This window comes from Coregonus clupeaformis, chromosome 30 (genome assembly GCF_020615455.1).
Source record: "Coregonus clupeaformis isolate EN_2021a chromosome 30, ASM2061545v1, whole genome shotgun sequence".
NCBI classification, from domain to species: domain Eukaryota; kingdom Metazoa; phylum Chordata; class Actinopteri; order Salmoniformes; family Salmonidae; genus Coregonus; species Coregonus clupeaformis.
In genome coordinates this window covers 19,346,460-19,371,775 of record NC_059221.1, presented here as the reverse complement: position 1 = coordinate 19,371,775, position 25,316 = coordinate 19,346,460, and the positions used below count along the sequence as shown (strand labels likewise).

Here is a 25,316-nt window from a genome sequence, read left to right as displayed (position 1 = left end):
AAGTATAAAGAGGATGATCCACCACGCCCTAATGCTAACATCAGACAACGCATGTTATATTACAGCACTTCCAACAGCATGGTCACACTATTAACACTACACACCGCTACTAAGAAACTCCTACTTTCAATCAGTCTAATACAAAAACACTCCACACAATTACAACCAATATATTATCATTATTACTGTACCCCAATAGGATTTTCACAACTTTATATATTCTCCATAGCTAGCGAGTCTAATTAGAAATACATACAATTGAAACAATCTGAATTGATATGCTCAGACTTCTGAGAAACTACAGTACTGGTACTGACCATCCAACCCCATGCTTTCCTCATCTCCATGACCCCCTCTCTCTAACCCTTCTTGGCTCTAACCGCCACAGCATTGAGAGAGCCATCCTTGAGGTGACATTAAAGAATATGGTTCCATCTTTGGATTTGTGCTTTCAAAAGTTACTTCAATATTGGTGTATTCAATATCAGGTAGGATATTGTTCAGATAGTACACTGTCACCATATGACACAAGTTCAGAGATCCATAGCATGCACACAGAATCGGCCAAGAACGTAAACAGGAGTTGCTTATTATAGCTCACATCACATACTTTAGGTTGAGAATGTTATTTTCAGAGAGATGTGCTATTCCTTTACCTGTCATTCTTAAAGCTTCCGGGAGCAATAAATGGAAGACCATGCCATACATAGAGTATTCATTTAAACACATAAAAAGGCACCACACCACCTCTGAGCTGGTTATCACACAGGTTCAAATGATGGAGGAAAACTACCAAGCAAGGATGGAGGAAAATACACTGCTCAAAAAAATTAAAGGGAACACTTAAACAACACAATGTAACTCCAAGTCAATCACACTTCTGTGAAATCAAACTGTCCACTTAGGAAGCAACACTGATTGACAATAAATTGCACATGCTGTTGTGCAAATGGAATAGACAACAGGTGGAAATTATAGGCAATTAGCAAGACACCCCCAATAAAGAAGTGGTTCTGCAGGGGGTGACCACAGACCACTTCTCAGTTCCTATGCTTCCTGGCTGATGTTTTGGTCACTTTTGAATGGTGCTTTCACTCTAGTGGTAGCATGAGACGGAGTCTACAACCCTCACAAGTGGCTCAGGTAGTGCAGCTCATCCAGGATGGCACATCAATGCGAGCTGTGGCAAGAAGGTTTGCTGTGTCTGTCAGCGTAGTGTCCAGAGCATGGAGGCGCTACCAGGAGACAGGCCAGTACATCAGGAGACGTGGAGGAGGCCGTAGGAGGGCAACAACCCAGCAGCAGGACCGCTACCTCCGCCTTTGTGCAAGGAGGAGCAGGAGGAGCACTGCCAGAGCCCTGCAAAATGACCTCCAGCAGGCCACAAATGTGCATGTGTCTGCTCAAACGGTCAGAAACAGACTCCATGAGGGTGGTATGAGGGCCCGACGTCCACAGGTGGGGGTTGTGCTTACAGCCCAACACCGTGCAGGACGTTTGGCATTTGCGAGAGTACACCAAGATTGGCAAATTCGCCACTGGCGCCCTGTGCTCTTCACAGATGAAAGCAGGTTCACACTGAGCACATGTGACAGAGTCTGGAGACACCGTAGAGAACGTTCTGCTGCCTGCAACATCCTCCAGCATGACCGGTTTGGCGGTGGGTCAGTCATGGTGTGGGGTGGCATTTCTTTGGGGGGCCGCACAGCCCTCCACGTGCTCGCCAGAGGTAGCCTGACTGCCATTAGGTACCGAGATGAGATCCTCAGACCCCTTGTGAGACCATATGCTGGTGCGGTTGGCCCTGGGTTCCTCCTAATGCAAGACAATGCTAGACCTCATGTGGCTGGAGTGTGTCAGCAGTTCCTGCAAGAGGAAGGCATTGATGCTATGGACTGGCCTGCCCGTTCCCCAGACCTGAATCCAATTGAGCACATCTGGGACATCATGTCTCGCTCCATCCACCAACGCCACGTTGCACCACAGACTGTCCAGGAGTTGGCGGATGCTTTAGTCCAGGTCTGGGAGGAGATCCCTCAGGAGACCATCCGCCACCTCATCAGGAGCATGCCCAGGCGTTGTAGGGAGGTCATACAGGCACGTGGAGGCCACACACACTACTGAGCCTCCCCCTCAGGAGACTAAAAAGATTTGGCATGGGTCCTCAGATCCTCAAAAAAATTATACAGCTGCACCATCGAGAGCATCCTGACTGGTTGCATCACCGCCTGGTATGGCAACTGCTTGGCCTCCGACCGCAAGGCACTACAGAGGGTAGTGCGTACGGCCCAGTACATCACTGGGGCAAAGCTTCCTGCCATCCAGGACCTCTATACCAGGCGGTGTCAGAGGAAGGCCCTCAAAATTGTCAAAGACTCCAGCCACCCTAGTCATAGACTGTTCTCTCTGCTACCGCACGGCAAGCGGTACCGGAGTGCCAAGTCTAGGTCCAAAAGACTTCTCAACAGCTTCTACCCCCAAGCCATACGACTCCTGAACAGCTAATCATGGCTACCCGGACTATTTGCACTGCCCCCCCACCCCATCCTTTTTACGCTGCTGCTACTCTGTTAAGTATTTATGCATATGTCACTTTAACTCTACCCACATGTACATATTACCTCAACTAGCCGGTGCCCCCCGCACATTGACTCTGCAACGGTACCCCCCTGTATATATAGCCTCCCTACTGTCACTTTATTTTTACTTCTGCTCTTTTTTTCTCAACACTTTTTTTTGTTGTTGTTTTATTTTTACTTTTTTTGTTTAAAATAAATGCACTGTTGGTTAAGGGCTGTAAGTAAGCATTTCACTGTGATGTCTGCACCTGTTGTAGTCGGCACATGTGACCAATAAAATTTGATTTGATTTGATTTGTTTTAAGGACTTTACATCAAAGTTGGATCAGCCTGTAGTGTGGTTTTCCACTTTAATTTTGAGGGTGACTCCAAATCCAGACCTCCATGGGTTGATACATTTGATTTCCATTGATACTTTTTGTGTAATTTTGTTTGTCAGCACATTCAACTATGTAAAGAAAAAAGTATTTAATAAGATTATTTAATTCATTCAGATCTAGGATGTGTTGTTTAAGTGTTCCCTTTATTTTTTTGAGCAGTGTATGATGAGACCACAAGCAGGGGAAAAGGTAGCATCAGTGATACTCGACAAAACCTCCCATATTCATTAACCTACATTCACTAACTTGAGGGGGTAAATCATTACTGCATAGCACTCCCCACATTTTAGAATGTGTTTTCACACTACTTATCCTCATGACCTTCATTGAATTACATATTCTTCTGCCCTTCACATACCAGAACTCTCATAATTTGGTCATTAGAATCACATTGACTTTATAACAAGGCAGACTTGTATTTTCTTCCTTTCTATTCTCTATCCGGTATTGAGGTACTTCATTAACAGCGTTATTTGGTTTTGGAGATTACAGTCGAGCTGACAAGACCGGTAATAAGTGAAATCCCAATTTTTCACTCACAGTAGCAAATATGGCAAAATCCCAAAAACAATCACATGGCAACCTTGAGCAGTGTGCCACCAACATGGATGCATGTGCTTCTACACCCAAGGATCTCTGTGTGCGGCCGAAATGACACCCCGTTCCCTTTATAGTGCACTACTTTTGACCAGAGCCCCCCATAGGACTCTGGTCAACAGTAGTGCACTATGTAGGGCATAGGGTGCCATTTGGGACGCACCCTATAATAGCAAAACAGATTTTAGCAGTCCCACAGAAACATAACCAGCAAGACGTTAGGTGTTATAACTTAGTAGGTACTGCAAGATACTTGTTCCTTTGCCTTTAAAGGTAAGGCTCTGCTGTGAATGAAAGTTTTACATTTGCCTTCTATGACAGATACTTAAAGTAAGAATGGGGGCATCCATCGAGGACGAGGTAAATCTATTCCCTGTTAAGCATACATCTGCCAACATCAAAAACGCTTCTTATAATAATTACAAATCACAGGCACCTCTTACAACGAAATTACCATTCATTATTATCCCTTTTTGCCCACACAAATAGTCTGTCCAATTATAAATATTTTAAACAAATCTACCATCCATTTCTTTTCTCCAGACTACCACCAACTCTGTTCTATGATTGCTTTCCACTTCCTACTTTCCACCCTACGATCAGTACTAAGTGGTGCAAACCATTAGTCACCACTGACATCATGACCTGTATCTGTGCCAGCAAAGCTTAATAATCATGAGAAAAAAATATATATAATTCTAACCATGGCTACCACAGTAAATGAGTCCAAACACACTATTTTTTTTACTGACCAAGTACAGTATGTCTATTATGCTTAAAGGCAAATAAAGGTTTCTATGGCACTAAATGGATGTAGCTAGCTAGGTGCACTTTCATTTTCAAAAACAGGCTATCAATTAATGTAAAAAATGAAAGCAATTACAGCGTAGTTAAATGTCCTGTTCAGAATATATTGTAAGGCAATCTCAATGGTGTTAATAGAGATGAATGTTCAAACCCTCCAACCTTCTGTCTCCATTGTCAATACATGGTTATGACAAACATAGGTGCCTAGGTATAGCTGAAAAACATTCAAGAAAGACCCATAACAGGAAGACAATTATTTCATGCTGCTACTTGTATCATTTCATGAATGCCAGAGAAACGCAGTGTAATAGTTCAAAAGTCAGGAGAAAGCAAATAGTCTTGTTCCAATTTGACCCTAGATTCATTTCAGTCAATTCATGGCTCAGATTTATATTCAGTCTGTACATTGCTCGAACGCATGCTTTTTTTCTCTTTTTTATTTGTATTTTTTAAATGTACTTTGGCAAATAACGCCCTAACTGTGACCTAAGATTCTCATGTCACGACTACTCACGCAAATCTTCAATTGGCATCTATGAAATGCTTTGTTGGATTGGCCTAAACACAGTAGAAGGCAGTGCAATAGTTGTGTTGCACACGTCTTTCAGTCCCTAATGCTACAAATAATCCTTTCATTGCTTCCTAATATTAAACCCTAGGGAACTATATGTCCATATTTACTTGTTTCTTTAAAGTCAGAATTATGATCTCAAGCTCCTTCACAATGAGTTCTCTGTCTACCAACGGAACAAAGATACGGATAGTTCCAGATGGGATATATGCTGGACAAGTAAGGGAGATTGAAAGAAAAACAGATCTGGGTCGTGTTCCTCTGCTCAGACGTTGCTGACGCATGCCAGATATGTAAAATACCTATCAGCTAACCACATCACTATGTTATAGCAATCTGGTGCCCGACGGCACAGTCGATGACGTGGCACGCAACCATTGGTTGATGTATGCAGTGTCTGAGCAGGGGAACATGAACCTGACCTGCTAGCCAGACACACCTGCGGTTGGATGATTGAGGTAATCAGTGTCTCTATTGAACAACATACATCTGCTCAGTGTGGAGTTATGTGAGGAGCCTGAGGATGCAAGCATGGTGAAAGTAAGCCTAGCTAAATCACTGGACTAACCATAAGGACTAGTAGTGGACCCTGGACTGGCATCGATCAAACCCCATTGTGATAACTGGATTTTGGACCATGTTGTGTGGACTGACCATTTTGGACCATGTTGTGTGGACTGACCATTTTGGACCATGAGATCTTTTTAGCTTTAGAGTTTTGAAGTTAAATCTCAGTCAATGAAGCAGCGTATACAATCCTTGCAATCTTTTCCTGTCTTTTGCACTTTAGCTACAACACATATGTATGTAACTATACATATGCATGTATTCAGACTATGCACACAAATATGCTGAATGTGTTAAAGTGCTTAACTATCTCAATAAGTGCCTTGGATCAGGGCTGAATGGAACTGCATTGTAGTATGCATACAACAAAATAATGCCAATATGATTTTCCTGTTTGTTATCAATCCATGTAATTTGGTTCCTTGTTCCACACAGCCCGAGACTATTCCCCCTTTACACATTATGACACCAAAGACTATACACTAACCTTTGCTCCTCCTCTCCCCCAGACAACACTGACTATTGGGCACAACATGACTTGCTACTCTGGTATCATTATGATATTAGGTCCTCATCTTTCTCATCCAGAACTAATGCATGTCATTTAGCATTCATCAAGAGATAATGTTGTGGTGAAGTATTAATTGAAAATGTAAATGAGTCCCAGTGAATCACTGAAATGTATTGATCCTCTGATGATGTAATAGAAATGGTCATGTTAAAATATTTAAATTAAGTCAGGCAAAGAGCTCCAGTGGTCTGATACAATCATCTACAATGTATGTAGTACCACCAGACAAGATACACACATAAAAACAATACAACATACCAAAAAAGGAATTTCACACTTTTCGGCTTTACTAAAAACACAAGTACTACTATTGGCCATTAGTTTCCTCTCAGTTCCTTCCTACAGTAAGTAACCCTACATACCTACTAGGCTTTCAAGTCTCTTGTTAGTCATGAATTCTGTCCGGAGACATGAACAATCAAGCCCAACCAAGGAATCATATTCTCACCAGATGAACAGGTCTGACTAGGATCCAATGCTTCTCTGCTACCAAGTGGATGAGACCCTAGGGTTCGTCATATCATGCCATCCTGAATCCTTACTGCCATGATGTCATATGGATCTGAAGGCATTTAATGGGATGCCATGGAGGCAATCAATTGCATTTTTTTCTAGGCACCGAGCAAAAAATGCCTTGGACGCAGACTTCAGCCATTAGTCTAGAATAGATCATTTCCATGTTGCTAGTATCAGTATTCAAACAAATGAAGTGAACATCAAACAAGATTTCCAAGGAAACAAAAGCCCTTGAGACTATGATTGTCTTTTTGATAACGTTCAAAAGGCCAGAAATTAAATATTGCTTAAATTCAACAAAAACGAAACGGAAGAGCACTGTCAGTCCAGCGTTTCAATCTCATACGAGAACTGACCATCGTACTAGACAAGATACAAGCTTTTTGATAGAGAGTAACAGTGGTATTGCTCCAGCTCTAAAATGGCTGAAGTAACATTTCAGATTGACCAATGACAACATTTTGGGAAATAATACAAATACGATTCCTCTCTGAAGGCAATTCTAATTCAATGTACCAAAAAGTTTTGGGAATGACATAAGAAAAGAAAACTGGGAAATCAATTGAAATGGCTTGTAAGATTATCACTGAGCAGTAATCTTAGAATTTCAAGAGAATGTGCTCAGAAAACAAGAGGCTTTGCTGAAGTGCAATGGGGCGAGCCCGCTCCCAAAGACTTCAAATAAATAACCAAGGCCTCATTGCTACTACTCTCCCTGTCTAGCCATTCAGCAGCTGCAAAATGACTTAGAGGTATCTCAACATCTATGTTTCTCTGTAAATATTTCTAAAATAAATATTTTTTCAGCCATAGCAGTGATCAACTTTGGTCGTAATGTATATGCTTTAAACCAAATTCTCACGTAGTAAACACAAAATAGTGTTCTAGATAATACTTCAGCATTGAGAGTAAATTTATGCTAAAATGCCAACCTGAGCATTGTTCTCCTTTGCAAGGAGACATGCTTACATATTAATCTTTCAAACTTTAGCAGCACTATGAAATTCTCTATGAAAATGCCCCTGAAAAATTGACAAAAGTTTAAATATAGGTTACTACAGAAGGTACATATTATAATCCTTTAAAAAAAAGTCAGAATCATATTTTAGCATTGCACTTTTGGGCAGGACTTTGTCTGTATGGTTCCTTCATCAAGTCCTCTACTATAACCCGTTGTATCGTTCTCATTTTAGGAAGTCTGTGCATTTCTCTACAAGGCCAGCACATCATAGGATGTTAAATACTGAATGATATGAAGAGAAAAAAGTGACTCAACAAAAGACAACATAAAAAGAGGATAAACAGTGCTTTTAGCTGACAGTCATTTTTCTGTAATGACGAGTACCTATTTGCGGGACATTATTTAAAGGGATTGATGATTTAGGGATTTTGTGGATGTTAATAGCAACCATTTTGGGACAAAGCAGTATTCCAGTGACCTTACAGAAAGAACAATCAGTCTCAGTGTTAAGCACTAACTACTACAGAGTTGGGATAGATAGATGCTGTGGGCCCCATTTGCATTATAGGTTTGACTGCACTTCAAGAGAAGATCACACACGCACGCTCACACACACACACACACACAGGCCACCCTGTGGTGGTGGTAGTAGTGGTGTCAGACCGTAGATATAGGATGACTTCACTCAGAAAGGCACCCGTCCAGGCCGACAGCGGCATGGCGGTCCTTGACGTAGCCGTGGTGATGGTGGAGGCCTCCGTTGGGCAGCGGCGTGCAGGCAGCAGTGATGCCGCAATGCTTCAGTAGGTTGAGACCGGGGGAGACAGAGACGGAGGAAGAGGAGCAGGGGCAGGAGGAAGGGTCCAGAGGAGGGAAAGGCTTCATGGTGGAGAGGATCAGAGCCAGGCAGTCCGCTACATCCTTGTTGGGGGCACAGGCCAGGGCTGGAGTGTGGCCTTGTCGACAACATAAACGCACAATCAGACTGGATACACTGGAAAGCTGTTGTCTATGGCCTATGCTCAAGGAAGATTAAAATACCTAAATAAGTAAGAACCGTAAAACTTCAATTAAACGCTGTGTCAAATAGCCGCCTGTCCCTTTTAATTGCCTGGCAACGGCACATTTCAGCAAATAAACGCCTATTTTAAATAAAAGTTGGGTCTAAATAAATTGTTTACGAGGTTTAATGTTTGATTTGTTACATTAAATAATTCAGTAATGACTCAAACAAATGATAGCAATCATGCGTTTCTATCGCCAGTAAGAAACTGCTAGCCATTGGCTGCTAACAGCTGAGAACAGCTAGCTAACTGGCAAACACAAACAGTCAACAACTTCGGGAGTACAGACCCCTAGAAAAATCAGCCAAAAAGTAAGAACTGCTGAAAATGCGAAAAGTGTTTTTTATATTTTTTAGAGGCATTCTAAGACAATATAAAATGGGACAGCGTGTAAATGATAACACATTAGTACAGGAAATAAAACAATTTATTAAAATGCTCGAATTAACTATGCATTAAGGAAATAGACGCCTGGCTCAAATAGAAGCCAGTCTATAATAAGCACCTGTTGTGTTCAGTGATTGAAGCAAATAAACGAATAAACATTAATTGAAGTTTTACATTAAGTAAGTAACAAAAAAATCTGAAATCAATTACAAATCATTTCTTGAGCCCAAGCCCATAGCATTAGGCTACACGGTGTAGGACTTTAAGATGTTAAAATGAAGATGAGGTTTGGGGAAAGGATAAAGTGGAATAGTGTCTCTCTTACCCTCCTCATCCACTGCCAGCACTGTGGCTCCTCGACTCAGCAGTGCCTGGACCACAGTGGCCAGACCGTTGCGTGCTGCTAGATGCAGCGGCATTTGCAGTGCAGCGTTGGTTGCATTGATGAGGGTAGGGTTATGGATCTCCCCCAGAATCAGCAGGGCACACATCTCATGAGCCTGTGATACAGATACAAAAACATGCTTACATTAACCATCATCATCAATACATGCACTTGTTCCTTCATAATAATAATAATAATAATAATAATAATAATAATAATAATAATAAGCCATTTAGCAGACGCTTTTATCCAAAGCGACTTACAGTCATGCGTGCATACATTATATATTTTTTGTGTATGGGTGGTCCCGGGGATCGAACCCACTACCTTGGCGTTACAAGCGCCGTGCTCTACCAGCTGAGCTACAGAGGACCACATCTCAGGACATGAGAGAGGCTCTGATGATGTTGTGAGGAGTTACCTTACCTTGCTGCAGGCCAGATGCAGGGCAGTGTTTCCATTGTCGTCCAGCAGTGTAAGGTCAGCCTTGGCTCGGTGCAGGAGGATAGCTGGAAATTACACAGGATTCATCCCAACAGATAATGCATTCACTCCAATCAGGTGTTAGTTCATTGTTCTTCATAGGACTTAGATGAAGGGAGAGAACATGCTGAACTCTATCCTTTTGCAAAACATCAACGAAAAGGTGCTCTGTAGACTTACCCACGGTGCCACTCTGTCCGTTGTCGGCGGCGACCATGAGAGCAGAGCGTCCGGTGTGGTCCACGGCGTTGATCTCAGCTCCGTGGCGTAGGACAAGCTGCAGCCCCGCCACATCCTCAGCACACGCTGCGGCGTGAAGAGGGGTCCTACAGACAGCCCAACATTGGTGAGCTCAGTATTGCATGACAATGAAACAGAAGTTAAAACTGGATGAAACACATTAAGTGCAGAGGTACAGCTTTAAAGGCATACAAATGACACAGGAGACACCCAAGTAAACATTTAGTAAGATAATGGCACCTTGCTCTCAATAGACCTACCTTTCTTTAGTATCCCTGGTGTTAACCATCTGTATGCCAGCAGATTCCAACAGCATCTCTGCAGCTCCACTATGGCCATTCATTCTGCAATGTCACATAAATCAAAGATAACCACCAACTCATAGGAAACATGACCACATTAGTGATAAAACATCAAACCCATTATCCATGATCCTTTCCCAAACACTGTTTTATAGACATTGTCGTAATAATGTACAGGTAACTGACAAAATAAAGGAAACACCAACATAAAGTGTCTTAATTGGGTGTTGGGCCACCACGAGCCACGAGAACAGCTTCAATGCGCCTTGGCATAGATTCTACAAGTGTCTGGAACTCTATTGGGGGGATGCAACACCATTCTTCCACGAGAAATTCCATAATTTTGTTGATGGTGGTGGAAAACGCTGTCTCAGGCGCCGCTCCAGAATCTCCCATAAGTATTCAATTGGGTTGAGATCTGGTGACAGACGGCCATGCATATGGTTTGTCATTTTCATGCTCATCAAACCATTCAGTGACCACTCATGCCCTGTGGATGGGGTCATTGTCACCCTAGTGGGGCATAGCCATGGTAGACAAAATAATGAGTAATGGGTAACATACGTAGAGTCTGTCTGAAAGTGAGAGGATCAACACAAGTGGGTGTATGGAAACCTAACAGCTAATTGGGAAGATTGGTTGTCACTCAATACAGTTGTGTGGCTGCCTTCTGCTTCCTTGTAGCATTTTAGCTAAGCCTAACCCTTTTCCCAACCTTATCCTCATTCTCCTAACCTGCCACGTCAATTCTCCTAACCTGCCACGTTAATGATCCTAACCTGCCTAGCTAAAATGCAACAAGGAAGCAGCCACGTAAAACAGTCTTGAGGGACAACCAACCTGCCCAATTAGCTGTTAGGTTGACACACCCACTGGTATTTATCCTCCCACTTGTTTTGCAACGCCCACTTAGACACTCCACGTATGCAGTTACCGATACTTGAAAATAACGGCCTGCCTAGCATTTTATACATGACCCTAAGCATGATGGGATGTTAATTGCTTAATTAACTCAGGAACTACACCTGTGTGGAAGCACCTGTTTTCAATATACTTTGTATCCCTCATTTACTCAAGTTTTCCCTTCTTTTGGCAGTTACCTGTATAATCATGTTTAAAACATTGATTAGAGAACACTCACAGAGCACAGTGCAATGGGGTAAAGGAGTTTCCCTCCTGGATACTACAAGTTTTGTGTTCAAGTAAAACCTCCAAACAGTCTTCATGCCCTTATAGGAGAAAGAAGAAAAGTGTGTTTCAAAGTTGCATACTGGTAGCCATTTCATTTGGATAACGAACAGTCACACTACAAAACGGAAATAGGTTTCTCATCACATTCTATTTATACGTACATTTCATATGCAGTGCCTTCAGATTTTGTTGTGTTACAGCCTGCATTTAAAATGAGCTTGTGTGTCACTGGTCTACACACAATAAATACCCCATAATGTCAAAGTGGAACTATGTTTTTAGAATTGTTTTTAACAAATAAGAAAAAAATTAAAAGCTGAAACGTCTTGAGTCAATAAGTATTCAGCCCCTTCGTTATGGCAAGCCTAAATAAGTTCAAGAGTAATCATTTGCTTAATAAGTCACATGGACTCAGTCGAGTAGTGAATTTCAAAACAGATTCAACCACAAAGACCAGGGAGGTTTTCCAATGCCTTGCAAAAAAGGGCACCCATTGGTTGATGGGTAAATGTTTTTTAAAAGCAGATATTGAATCCCCTTTGAGCATGGTGAAGTTAATTACACTTTGGATGGTGTATCAATACACCCAGTCACTACAAAGATACAAGCGTCCTTCCTAACTAAATTGGCAGAGAGGAAGGAAACCGCTTAGGGATTTCACCATGAGGCCAATGGTGACTTTAAAAAACTGTTAGAGTTTAATGGCTGTGATAGGAGAAAACTGAGGATGGATCAACAACCTTGTAGTTACTCCACAATACTAACCTAAACGACAGAGTGAAAAGAAGGAATATTGTACAATCCAGGTGTGCAAAGCTGTTAAGACACTTACCCAAAACAACTCAGTTATTATCGCTGCCAAAGGTGATTCTTACATGAATTGACTTAGGGGTTTGAATACTTACGTAAATTAGATACATCTGTATTTCTTTTTCAATACATTCGCTAAAAATTCAAAAAACATGTTTTCACTTTGTCATTATGGGTTATTGTGTGTAAAATCAACTTAATCCATTTTGAATTCAGGCTGTAACACAACAAAATGTGGAATAAGTCAACGGGTATGAATACTTTCGAAAGGCACTGTACACCCTTACTGAATGCTGACCTTGGTAAGCAGCCCAGTGTGATGGCGTGTACTCTTCCTGGTCCAATAGGGAGTCCAGAGGGTTGGAGCGCATGGCGGCACGCAGCAGACTGGCGAGGATGTCAGTGTGGCCGCGGGAGGCAGCGTAGTGCAGGGCGGTACGACCCTGGCCGTCCCGACACAGTGCAGATGCCTTGTGGTCCAGCATGGCTGTGACACAGTCGTCACGGCCTAACACAGCCTACAGGACAGGGACACACAGGGAGGAAGATGCTGTTCTTTTCACAGCTAGATTTCCTAAACTTTTACTGTGCTTTAATAATTATTTCAAACTAATGCTGTAGTGTTCCTTTACTAAACTAATGTTAGTGTTCCTCTCTATCACATAACTGAACCAGCCAGACTAGGTGTAGGGCTGTACAATATGACACAGTTTCAGTAAGTGTAATGGATGAGTAACCAGCCCAGTACTTTTTCGCTCAGTAGTGTGAAAAGCCTATAGGAGTTTGACTCACCCCTCTGTGCAGGGCAGTGCTGCCCCTCTTGTCTTTGGCGTCAGGCCAGGCCCCCTTCTCCAACAGCAGGTGGACACAGTCTGTATGGCCACCCAGGATGGCCAGCATCAGAGGAGTCCTGAGGAGGAGGACCCCACACAGTCATTTACATTAAAATAAAAGCCGACGTCAACAATAACGCTTCCTAGCAGGCAGAACGTGTGATTCTGCAAATCTTCAGTAAACAGCCTAAACAGTACTCTTGACTCTGGATCTATACTAAAAATAAATAACATAATAATTGACATTGCAACCAAAGAGAACGTCAACAAAGCTTCCCGGCAGGCAGTGAGAAACAGACCACTCACTGTTCCTGTGTGTCTGTGATGTTGGTAAGGTCTGCCTCCTCCCCACTGTCCACCAGCATTTGCAGACATTCAGTGTGGCCGTTGGCAGCTGATATGAAATGACAAATATAATTTAATTACACATTCAATCTTGACTGCTTTTGTTTTAAGCTATTACGTACAGTGGCTTGCGAAAGCACTCAACCCCCTTGGCATTTTTCCTATTTTGTTGCCTTACAACCTGGAATTAAAATGGATTTTTTGAGGGTTTGTATCATTTGATTTACACAACATGCCTACCACTTTGAAGATGCAAAATATTTTTTATTGTGAAACAAACAATAAGACAAAAAAACAGAAAACTTGAGCGTGCATTACAGCTGCAAGTCTCTTGGGGTATGTCTCTATAAGCTTGGCACATCTAGCCACTGGGATTTTTGCCCATTCTTCAAGGCAAAACTGCTCCAACTCCTTCAAGTTGGATGGGTTCTGCTGGTGTACAGCAATCTTTAAGTCATACCACAGATTCTCAATTGGATTGAGGTCTGGGCTTTGACTAGGACATTCCAAGACATTTAAATGTTTCCCCTTAAACCACTCGAGTGTTGCTTTAGCAGTATGCTTAGGTTCATTGTCCTGCTGGAAGGTGAACCTCCGTCCCAGTCTCAAATCTCTGGAAGACTGAAACAGGTTTCCCTGTATTTAGCGCCATCCATCATTCCTTCAATTCTGACCAGTTTCCCAGTCCCTGCCGATGAAAAACATCCCCACAGCATGATGCTTCCACCACCATGGTTCACTGTGGGGATGGTGTTCTCGGGGTGATGAGAGGTGTTGGGTTTGCGCCAGACATGGCGTTTTCCTTGATGGCCAAAAAGCTCAATTTTAGTCTCATCTGACCAGAGTACCTTCTTCCATATGTTTGGGGAGTCTCCCACATGCCTTTTGTGTGTATATATGTATATATATATACATACATACATACATACACACACACACACACTGAGATCATGTGACACTTAGATTGCACACAGGTGGACTTTATTTAACTAATTATGTGACTTCTGAAGGTAATTGATTGCACCAGATATTATTTAGGGGCTTCATAGCAAAGGGGGTGAATACATACAGTGGGGAGAACAAGTATTTGATACACTGCCGATTTTGCAGGTTTTCCTACTTACAAAGCATGTAAAGGTCTGTCATGTTTATCATAGGTACACTTCAACTGTGAGAGACGGAATCTAAAACAAAAATCCAGAAAATCACATTGTATGATTTTTAAGTAATTAATTTGCATTTTATTGCATGACATAAGTATTTGATACATCAGAAAAGCAGAACTTAATATTTGGTACAGAAACCTTTGTTTGCAATTACAGAGATCATACGTTTCCTGTAGGTCTTGACCAGGTTTGCACACACTGCAGCAGGGATTTTGGCCCACTCCTCCATACAGACCTTCTCCAGATCCTTCAGGTTTTCGGGGCTGTCGCTGGGCAATACGGACTTTCAGCTCCCTCCAAAGATTTTCTATTGGGTTCAGGTCTGGAGACTGGCTAGGCCACTCCAGGACCTTGAGATGCTTCTTACGGAGCCACTCCTTAGTTGCCCTGGCTGTGTGTTTCGGGTCATTGTCATGCTGGAAGACCCAGCCACGACCCATCTTCAATGCTCTTACTGAGGGAAGGAGGTTGTTGGCCAAGATCTCATGATACATGGCCCCATCCATCCTCCCCTCAATACGGTGCAGTCGTCCTGTCCCCTTTGCAGAAAAGCATCCCCAAAGAATGATGTTTCCACCTCCATGCTTCACGGTTGGGATGGTGTTCTTGGGGTTGTACTCATCCTTCTTCTTCCTCCAAACACGGCTAGTGGAGTTTAGACCGAAAAGCTCTATTTTTGTCTCATCAGACCACATGACCTTCTCCCATTCCTCCTCTGGATCATCCAGATGGTCATTGGCAAACTTCAGACGGGCCTGGACATGCGCTGGCTTGAGCAGGGGGACCTTGCGTGCGCTGCAGGATTTTAATCCATGACGGCGTAGTGTGTTACTAATGGTTTTCTTTGAGACTGTGGTCCCAGCTCTCTTCAGGTCATTGACCAGGTCCTGCCGTGTAGTTCTGGGCTGATCCCTCACCTTCCTCATGATCATTGATGCCCCACAAGGTGAGATCTTGCATGGAGCCCCAGACCGAGGGTGATTGACCGTCATCTTGAACTTCTTCCATTTTCTAATAATTGCGCCAACAGTTGTTGCCTTCTCACCAAGCTGCTTGCCTATTGTCCTGTAGCCCATCCCAGCCTTGTGCAGGTCTACAATTTTATCCCTGATGTCCTTACACAGCTCTCTGGTCTTGGCCATTGTGGAGAGGTTGGAGTCTGTTTGATTGAGTGTGTGGACAGGTGTCTTTTATACAGGTAACGAGTTCAAACATGTGCAGTTAATACAGGTAATGAGTGGAGAACAGGAGGGCTTCTTAAAGAAAAACTAACAGGTCTGTGAGAGCCGGAATTCTTACTGGTTGGTAGGTGATCAAATACTTATGTCATGCAATAACATGCAAATTAATTACTTAAAAATCATACAATGTGATTTTCTGGATTTTTGTTTTAGATTCCGTCTCTCACAGTTGAAGTGTACCTATGATAAAAATGACAGACCTCTACATGCTTTGTAAGTAGGAAAACCTGCAAAATCGGCAGTGTATCAAATACTTGTTCTCCCCACTGTATGCATGCACCACTTTTCCGTTATTTATTTTTTAGAATTTTTTGAAACAAGTAATTTTTTTCATTTCATTTCACCAATTTTGACTATTTTGTGTATGTCCATTACATGAAATCCAAATAAAAATCCATTTAAATTACAGGTTGTAATGCAACAAAATAGGAAAAACACCAAGGAGGATGAATACTGTTGCAAGGCACTGTAGTACCTAAAACAGACAATATCGAACAATACGCAGCAACACATGCTTGCAAGTAAGATATCCAATGTATTCATTACACCTGGCAAATAAACAAACTAATTTGATTAGCATGCTTTGCAAAAATGCATCCCACATCCAATTCTAGGAGGAGGGGGGGGGTTAGAGAGGCATGGAGTGATCCGTACCTGCGACATGTAGAGGGGTCCACATGTGTCTGTTCTCGTTGAGGAGGCAGGAGGCCCCCTGGGCCAGCAGGACCTCTACACAGCGAGCGTAACCTCTCTGGGAGGCCAGGTAAAGCACAGAGCGGCCCGAAGCATCCTGCACGTCCACGTATGCAGCAGTCTCCGTCAGCACACGCAGCGCCTGCCAGTGGCCATTATCAGCCTGAAGGGGGAGAGGAGATGGGATACAACAGGGAACAGTCATGTTTTGGGCTAATCTGTATGAACATGGCATCTTCTCCACACATACTCAGTCTCAAGCTATGATGTATCAGAGAGGATTTTAGGAAAGGCGCACTTACAGCTAAATGCAATGGACTCACTGGAATACTGCTCTCAATGTCTCCCAATGCGTTAAACGACATTTCCAGGAGCTAAAAGAACAGTCATGATGCATTACTGTCCACACACACAGCAAGGTCATGATGAAAAACAATTCACCTGTTTAGCTTGGTAGGGTATTGAACACAAACAGAAGGACTCACCAGTTCAAGGTTCTGCTTGTTGCCGTGGGAAGCAGCATAATGAACAGCACTGTAACCTTTAGAGTTGACCAGGGATGGGTCGGCACCGTTGTCCAACAGATGCTCCAAGCAACTACTTACAAAGACAGAAAAAAGCAACAACAGTCAAGTAGTTGTCATGAAATAAACAAAATCTCTTTGGAGTCCTTTAAGCAGATCTTGAATTAGCATTTTTTTTTTTATATATTATTCTGGACTGTAGACGCTATACAAAATAAAATGGTTGCAAACTCACAAATAGGACTCCTTCGCTCCATCCTCCTCCCTCTGAAGAGTCCCAGGGAAATGTCGGTCCATTCTGGAAGTGCAGAATTAACACATTTAATGACAAATTCAACACATAGCCATGTTTCCTGAACGCGTGTTGTCATGTGTCAGTGTATGTTGCGATGGAGTGCAAGCGTGAGTTCCTACCTGCAGAAGGCCTGGGAGGCAGCAGAGTAGTGCAGCGGAGTACAGCCTGTACGGTCAGGCTCGTTGACCTCAGCGCCAGCGCTCACTAAGGTCACGGTGCACTGGTACCTCCCATTAGCAGATGCATAATGCAACGGAGTCCTGAGCGAGAGAGAGAGAGAAGGTCCACAGAATCATTATCAGTCCATTAATCAAATGCATTTATAAAGCACTATTTACATCAGCCGTTGTCCCAAAGCTTTTACAGTGAACCAACAACCTTAATCACTGACTTTTCCACCGAACATTATCGCATACCCACACCAGCATGAGTATAAACAGAAAGCAAATAATCAGTGGCAAAAACTCACCTTCCTGACTTGTCCCTCTGATTCAAGTCGGTACCACTGCTTAAGAGCATGTTCAGACATTCAACATTTCTGTCAGAAGAGGAGAAGTGAGGAATACCATGATGAGAATGACTGACTCATTAGATTGTATTAACCAATACAATGGTTCAGAATAGGTCCAGTTTTGGAGTGCGATTCTGTGTCTTACCCTCCAGAGGCAGCAGCGTGTAGACAGGTCCTTCCAAAGTTGTCTGGGATGTTTATGTCAAACCCGGCTGATAGAACGTGCTCCTTACTCATTGATGAAACAATACTGTACAGCTGACCTGAGGGGAGAAGAGGCAACTAGAAATAACATCCAACCCATGACACTTGTCAGTCACAGCTCCTCCAGTGTATAGGCCTTGTGAAATAAAATCCAACAGGTGTGAATGAATGATATAATGTATATAAGTACCAACCAGAGGAGAGTAGCTTGCGACAACAGTCTGAAAACCCATAGAGCACAGCCAGGTGCAGCGGGAACATCCCATGAATCCCTTGTCTGGCAGTATCTGCACCGTTGGTCATCAGAGTGCTGATCAGCAGCTCATGACCGTATTTAGCAGCAACATGGAGGGGGGTATTGCCATATTTATCCACACTGTCAATCTCTCCACCTGGGAAAAACAAACCAACAGGAAGAGAAGAATGAATAGAGAACCAGTGGGACAAGAGTCATTTAAAGCATCCTCACAGGTCAGTCAGAGGGGTTGTCATGGTTACCGTTTTGGATGAGGATCTGAGAGCGGGTAAAGCGTCCGTGAATGGCTGCCATGTGCAGGGGGCTCTTCCCTTCTTTACTCTGGAGATGAAAAAAAAATGATGTCTTACTAGTCTTGCAGACAAATCATCCTTTAAATCACCACACAATAAAACAACCGTTCAGGGTGAAATGCTGCTAGGGATGGCATTAGTCAGTCTTAAAGAAGGAGTACGAACTAGGATGAGTTAAGCCTTTTAGAGCATAATGAATTTGATTATCTGGACAGGAGGGAAGGGATCTGAGATCAGCAATCGTACTCAGAGACCCTTTTTTAATAGAATTGGGCCCCAAACCTGCTGGTTAACGTCAGCCCCGTTGTTGACCAGCAGCTCCAAGCAGAGGGCCCCGTTGGTGGATACAGCGGCCAGGTGCAGTGGGGTGTAGCCACTCCTGTTGGGCTGGTTGACGTTAGCTCCGTGGTTCACCAGCTCGTTGGCCACAGCCTCCTGGCCTGTGTAGCAGGCCACATGCAGCGCAGTGTTCCCAAAGGCATTGGGCTCATCCAGCTAAAAGGAGCACCAACACACAAGACATGAGGAGTTAGCTAAGCAACAAAAGGTCCAAAAATAAGAAGATGAAACATAATTTCATTGTAATCAGAGATAATCCTCTGGCTCTTCTGATCATGACTATGGTTCATCAGACTATGGTTCGTAACAAGTATTACTTGCTATGGCTATCTTGAGAGTCCGTTTACCCATTTGAACTCCACACTCACCTCTGCCCCGAGCCTCAGAAGGTACTTGACGATGTCAATGTGTCCGCTGGCAGCTGCAGCGTGGAGAGGGGTGTAGCCCTGCTTGTCCTTGCAGCCCTTGTTTGCACTCCGAGACACTAGCAGCTTCACCACCTCCAGATGCCCTATAAGACATATGGGAGAGGCATTGTGTGAGAAGAGTGTGTCCTGTGGGTCCTGCAGGAGTCCTGTTTTAATGTCACCCTCTAGTGAAGAGTACATTCATACTGTTCATCAGAACGGGGATAACTGTAGTTTTAACTATGGTTTGTGGAAATTAACTTTTTCCAGGGGAACAAATAGTTACTTTGGAGGTGACTACAACTATTTGAATAACAGATCCCAAAAAATGACTACTTCCTAAATCTATTTAAATAAAGGTCTCAGAAAGTGACTACTTTCCAAAACTATTTGAATACAGATCTCTGAAACTATTGGATAGACTGCCTTCAACTGATGGCAGGGCTGTATCTGGAACTGCATGTTAAAGATAGAATGAATTAATAGAGCACACACAATCTCCTATACTATTCCAATCTGTCTGACAGTCATATTTGATCTACAAAATACATCACGGTTATTATAGTAAACTAAAACTAATGTGGTTTTCCAACAGCAAGGCTCAGATCAACATGGCAGTGTTGCCATTGTTTCAGACCTGGGTTCAAATACTATTTTCAATATCTCAATTACTTTCAAATGTTCTTGTTTCAAACACACAAGGGATAGTTCACTCAGAATACAAACTAACATGATTGTCCACCTACCTGGCTGTAGTCGATTCAAGAAGGAAGTTTGGGGATATTTAGTTTCCTTTCTAAACTTAATAGCTATCTTTTTTTTTACTGTTATCATTCTCAGTAACACTTCTTGTGCCTGTGTAATAAAACTGTCATTACTTTTGGAGCAACATTTAATTAGCATGTTGTTACATTATACTTTGGTAATTGCATAGCAATGAGCTGAGTTTTTGTAACCACTGCACACTAGAGGAATAGTGACTGTTCTATACACCACTTTTGTAATAACTATTATGCAATTATAAAGCAATTTCCAAAGTCATATGTAACACAATGGCGCTATTGTAATAGTCAAAGTTACTATAAATGTATAAGAACTTGATGTCAAGTGTTACTGTACTACCGTGTCTCACTCATTCTGAAAATATATTTGTTAGTCATTTTGAAGTTGTAAAAGTGGTCTACTCTAATGTTGAGGTGATTCCATGTCCCTCATGTGTTTCATTCTAGGCTTTAGGCAAATAACTAGCATATATTCAACTATTATTTGTTTTTCTGAGACCTGTATTTGAATATCAAATAAAAGAGTTGCCTTTTAGTTGAAATTCTATATAAACTATATATTTGACTACTTAGAGTATTTGAAAAGTTTGTATTTTCAACTAAACAACAAAATACAACCATGTTCTGCCCAGGTCTGCTGTTCATCCAACTTAAAACAGGACTTATGGAGAAACACTTCATATTCTCATCACCTGCCATTCACGGCAAGTTTATGAAATTCTGATGTAAAAAAAAAAGTTGGGGCAATCAGCAGTTAAAACAATAACAAAGCACTCTTCGCGCCACTGTTTCAGTCAAAGGCTGAGGGATGGGGCTGGAGAAATGTAACCATTCAAACTTAGAGCGTTATGGATGCAAGGAATGACCATCCATTATATAAAAATGATAGTTTGAACCATGTTTTGAGGCTATACAGTGTTTGTTTACATTTACTTTGTTTATAAAGTGGGCTCCCGAGTGGCGCAGCGGTCTAAGGCACTGCATCTCAGTGCTTGAGGCGTCACTACAGACCCCCTGGTTTGATTCCAGGCTGTATCACAACCGGCCGTGATTGGGAGTCCCATAGGGCGGCGCACAAATTGGCCCAGCATCGTCCGGGTTTGGCCGGTGTAGACCGTCATTGTAAATAAGAATTTGTTCTTAACTGACTTGCCTAGTTAAATAAAGGTAAAATAAATAAAAAACTAGTTTCTATTTTGGATTCTGATGGGATATGACAGCTATATGACTAAGCTCATGAGGCATTTATAAGTTACATTCTTCAAGAATCAATGGGTAAATATCATCAATCCAATAATGAATGTAGCAACTGGAGATTGTCCCTTGAAGAGTTTCCCAGGGCAGAGACCAGCTCACCCAAGTACGCTGCCCAGTGGATAGGCTGTCTCTCTCTCTTATCATTGGCACTCAAGTTGGCCCCTTTATTCAGCAGCAACTTCACCATCTAAGGACAGACAAAGTTAATCAAAAATATATTATATACATATAAATAATTTTCATTATTTATAAACCTGCTAACCTGGGTCCGTATTCCCAAAATCGTCTCAGAGTAGGCATGCTGATATATGATCACCTTTTTTTTTTTTTTTTATCATAATGAATAAGATGGGAGACCTGATCCTAGATCAACACTCCTACTCTGAAATGGTTTGTGAAAATGGCCCTGTTCAAAGTATAAACAATATTTCAAGCCCTCTCTTCTCACCTCCATGTATCCGCTCTGAGCAGCATGGTGCAAGGCGGTCCTGCCAGTGCGGTCTGCCATGTTCAGATTGCTCAGCTGGGGGAGCAGGGCCTCTGCACAGCGTGTGGCTCTATTGGCAGCTGCAACATGCAGTGGTGTCTGCCAGAACTTGTCCCGTGCATTGGCCTCAGCTCCCTGCCGCAGAAGTAGTCCCACTGCCCTCTGGAGAGAGAAGGAATCAAACAGGACTTGAGAAAACACTTCTTGACAACACCAAAACATGGTACCAAACTGTTTCAAACATGGATACAGTGCTATATAAATCTTAACATGACAGAGATGATCAACATTGCTTACTTCATTCCGGGAGGCAGCTGCCCTGTGCAATGGAGTTAACCACACATTGTCCTTAGCATTTACATTTGCACCTATGAGAGTGTACAAGACAAGGAGCATTATTAGAGGGCCATGACAAGTACAGTAGAGTCATTTATTTCAAGTTGCCGTCATACCAATGAACAGACACTACAGTTTTACTACAACTGCAAGTAGACCAAAACCACCTTTTCATTGCACACACATTAGAAGGTCAGGCAGGGGCGGTTCTGTTTAGTGAAAATAAGTACCAGTGGTTGGTCAATTTTGGTCACAATTACCTGCATTGATGAAGAGGTCCATTATATGAACATCCCCCAAACAAGCAGCAGCATGTAGCGGCGTACGGCGCTCTTGGTCCTGTGGGATTGAAGTAAGACACAAACTAACCATCTCTCCCGCTTACCCTGGCAGCGACCAATAAGCATACTGGTGAAATATTGCTGAAAATTTACATTTAGGCCTTCTGTTGACTTTGTACTGTTCTATATATACAGCTCTGGAAAAAATTAAAGAGACCACTGCAAATGTTTCTTTTTTTCTCTACATGTATGACAGCCATTCCATTCCAGTGTCTGTTGAATTCCAACACAGGCACACCTCATTCTACTGAATTAGGTACTGATTAGGTGATCACCTGAACCAAATCTTATTTAACAAGGAAAAGTATAAAAACCACTGCTGTGGTCATCACTATCCTCTTGCAATAGGCCCAGCTGGATGGCAAAAACAGTGCTAATAGTACCTCAAAAGTAATATTAATCAAAAAATAAACTATTGACCATGCCAAAAGAGTTGAAAAGGAAAGTTTTGAGTGAGGAAAATAAGGGTTCAATTCTGGCTTTACTGGCAGAGGGATACAGTGAGCGTCAGGTTGCTTCCATCCTTAAAATTCCAAAGACGGCGGTTCATAAGAACAAGGTCAAGCAGCAGACATTGGAGACAAAGCTACAGACCGGCAGAGGGCGAAAACGACTCTACTGACCGCGATGACCGCCAACTCATTCGAAAGTCACTCAACAACTGTAGGATGACATCAAGTGACCTACAAAAAGAATGGCAAACAGCAGCTGGGGTGAAGTGCACGGCGAGGACAGTTCGAAACGGGCAGGGCTGAAGTCATGCAAAGCGAGAAAAAAGCCCTTCATCAATGAGAAGCAAAGAAGAGCCAGGCTGAGGTTTGCAAAAGACCATAAGGATTGGACCGTAGAGGACTGGAGTAAGGTCATCTTCTCTGATGAGTCCAATTTTCAGCTTTGCCCAACACCTGGTCGTCTAATGGTTAGACGGAGACCTGGAGAGGCCTACAAGCCACAGTGTCTCGCACCCACTGTGAAATTTGGTGGAGGATCGGTGATGATCTGGGGGTGCTTCAGCAAGGCTAGAATCGGGCAGATTTGTCTTTGTGAAAGATGCATGAATCAAGCCACGTACAAGGTTGTCCTGGAAGAAAACTTGCTTCCTTTTGCTCTGACATTGTTCCCCAACTCTGAAGATTGGTTTTTCCAGCAGGACAATGCGCCATGCCACACAGCCAGGTCAATCAAGGTGTGGATGGAGGACCACCAGATCAAGACCCTGTCATGGCCAGCCCAATCTCCAGACCTGAACCCCATTGAAAACTTCTGGAATGTGATCAAGAGGAAGATCACAAGCCATCAAACAAAGCTGAGCTGCTTGAATTTTTGCGGCAGGTGTGGCATAAAGTCACCCAACATCAATGTGAAAGTCTGGTGGAGAGCATGCCAAGAGCATGAATGCTGTGATTGAAAAATCAGGGTTATTCCACCAAATATTGACTCTTCCTAAGTTAAAACATTACTATTGTGTTGTTTAAAAATGAACATGAACTTATTTTCTTTGCATTATTCGAAGACTGACAACACTGCATCTTTTTTGTTATTTTGACCAGTTGTCAATTTCTGCAAATAAATGCTCTAAATGACAATATTTTTATTTGGAATTTGGGAGAAATGTTGTCAGTAGTTTATAGAATAAAACAAAAATGTTAATTTCACCCAAACACATACCTATAAAAAGTAAAACCAAAAGAAACTTATATTTTTGCAGTGGTCTCTTAATTTTTTCCAGATATATATGTGGTTTCAGGGAAATACAAAATAAACTCATCACATGAACTGGGTAAAGGATCCACACGGCACCCCTCTACTTGCAAAAACTGGAGATAGTTCAATATCAAAGCCATAAACCCGAGCCAGTGCTGTAGCACTGTCTGCCACCACAAGCATACCAGTGCATTGACATCCTCGTTCTTGTTGTGCAATAGTTGTTGAATTTCATCGACATTCCGATTGAAAACCGCTTGGACCAGTGGAGGCTGGGGATAAGAACAGGAGAATGTCACGCTGTGGTTAGCAAGGAATGGTAGCTAGTTAGGGAAGTCAAGTGAACAGTTTGCATACAGCAATCAGCGTCACTTGGGCCGCGCCGAGGTTTAGCTAACGTTAGCTATCTAGCTAGCAATCCTACGACACATTTTTTTCAGACAGATCCTTGCATCAAACGTTATTGAACTGGTCAACTTTCAGGAAATTGCTATCAAAACACTAGATTAGCTAGCTAACCGACAGTCTATCAGCTAGCCAGCCAAATAGCCAGACTGGCTTTTCAACTACCGTTAGATAGCACGCTAGCTACTTGCTAGCTCACCTGGTCTGTAATGTTGAGTACTCCCATCTCCCAAAATCAGCCAGGACGGAGCTCCTTCATTAGGGTGGAACTGCAAGGTATATTAAACGATAGTTTTGATTTTCATTTTTCAAAGTTAACCCATGTAGCTAGCCATCTGTAAGATAACTCTTGATCTGTGTTGCTGTCCGTCTCTGCTTTATGTTTGTTTGTTGCTTCGGCTTTCTGCACATGCGCAGTTCCACGCCCCTCCCGCTTTGCTCGTTCTTATTTTATCTCAGTGGTTTTGCTCTCCCAGACAGTGCGAG

At 42.6% G+C, this 25,316-nt stretch overlaps 1 protein-coding gene across 3 annotated transcripts; it reads right to left on the bottom strand.

Annotated features, from left to right (window-relative positions):
- Nucleotides 1-5,272: 5,272 nt before the first annotated feature.
- LOC121545722 (serine/threonine-protein phosphatase 6 regulatory ankyrin repeat subunit C) lies at nt 5,273-25,225 on the bottom strand. 3 transcript variants are annotated; one of them, XM_041856489.2, is made up of 26 exons: nt 25,030-25,225; nt 24,611-24,697; nt 22,641-22,719; nt 22,342-22,412; nt 22,006-22,206; nt 21,657-21,744; nt 19,480-19,622; nt 19,055-19,267; nt 18,722-18,800; nt 18,418-18,615; nt 18,165-18,282; nt 17,978-18,046; nt 17,628-17,768; nt 17,449-17,511; nt 17,175-17,289; nt 16,992-17,063; nt 16,651-16,852; nt 13,551-13,638; nt 13,204-13,321; nt 12,710-12,929; nt 11,552-11,639; nt 10,369-10,452; nt 10,049-10,194; nt 9,812-9,894; nt 9,326-9,500; nt 5,273-8,505 (listed from the first exon to the last, which is right to left on the bottom strand). In XM_041856489.2, the coding sequence occupies exons 1-26, from the start codon at nt 25,054-25,056 to the stop codon at nt 8,231-8,233; spliced, it is 3,243 nt and encodes a 1,080-aa protein (XP_041712423.1). In that variant the 5' UTR covers nt 25,057-25,225; the 3' UTR covers nt 5,273-8,230. The 3 variants fall into 3 exon arrangements, with proteins under 3 accessions (XP_041712423.1, XP_041712425.1, XP_041712424.1); XM_041856491.2 differs by having other exon boundaries at nt 17,013-17,063; XM_041856490.2 differs by having other exon boundaries at nt 17,175-17,286.
- Between the last annotated feature and the right edge of the window lie 91 nt (nt 25,226-25,316).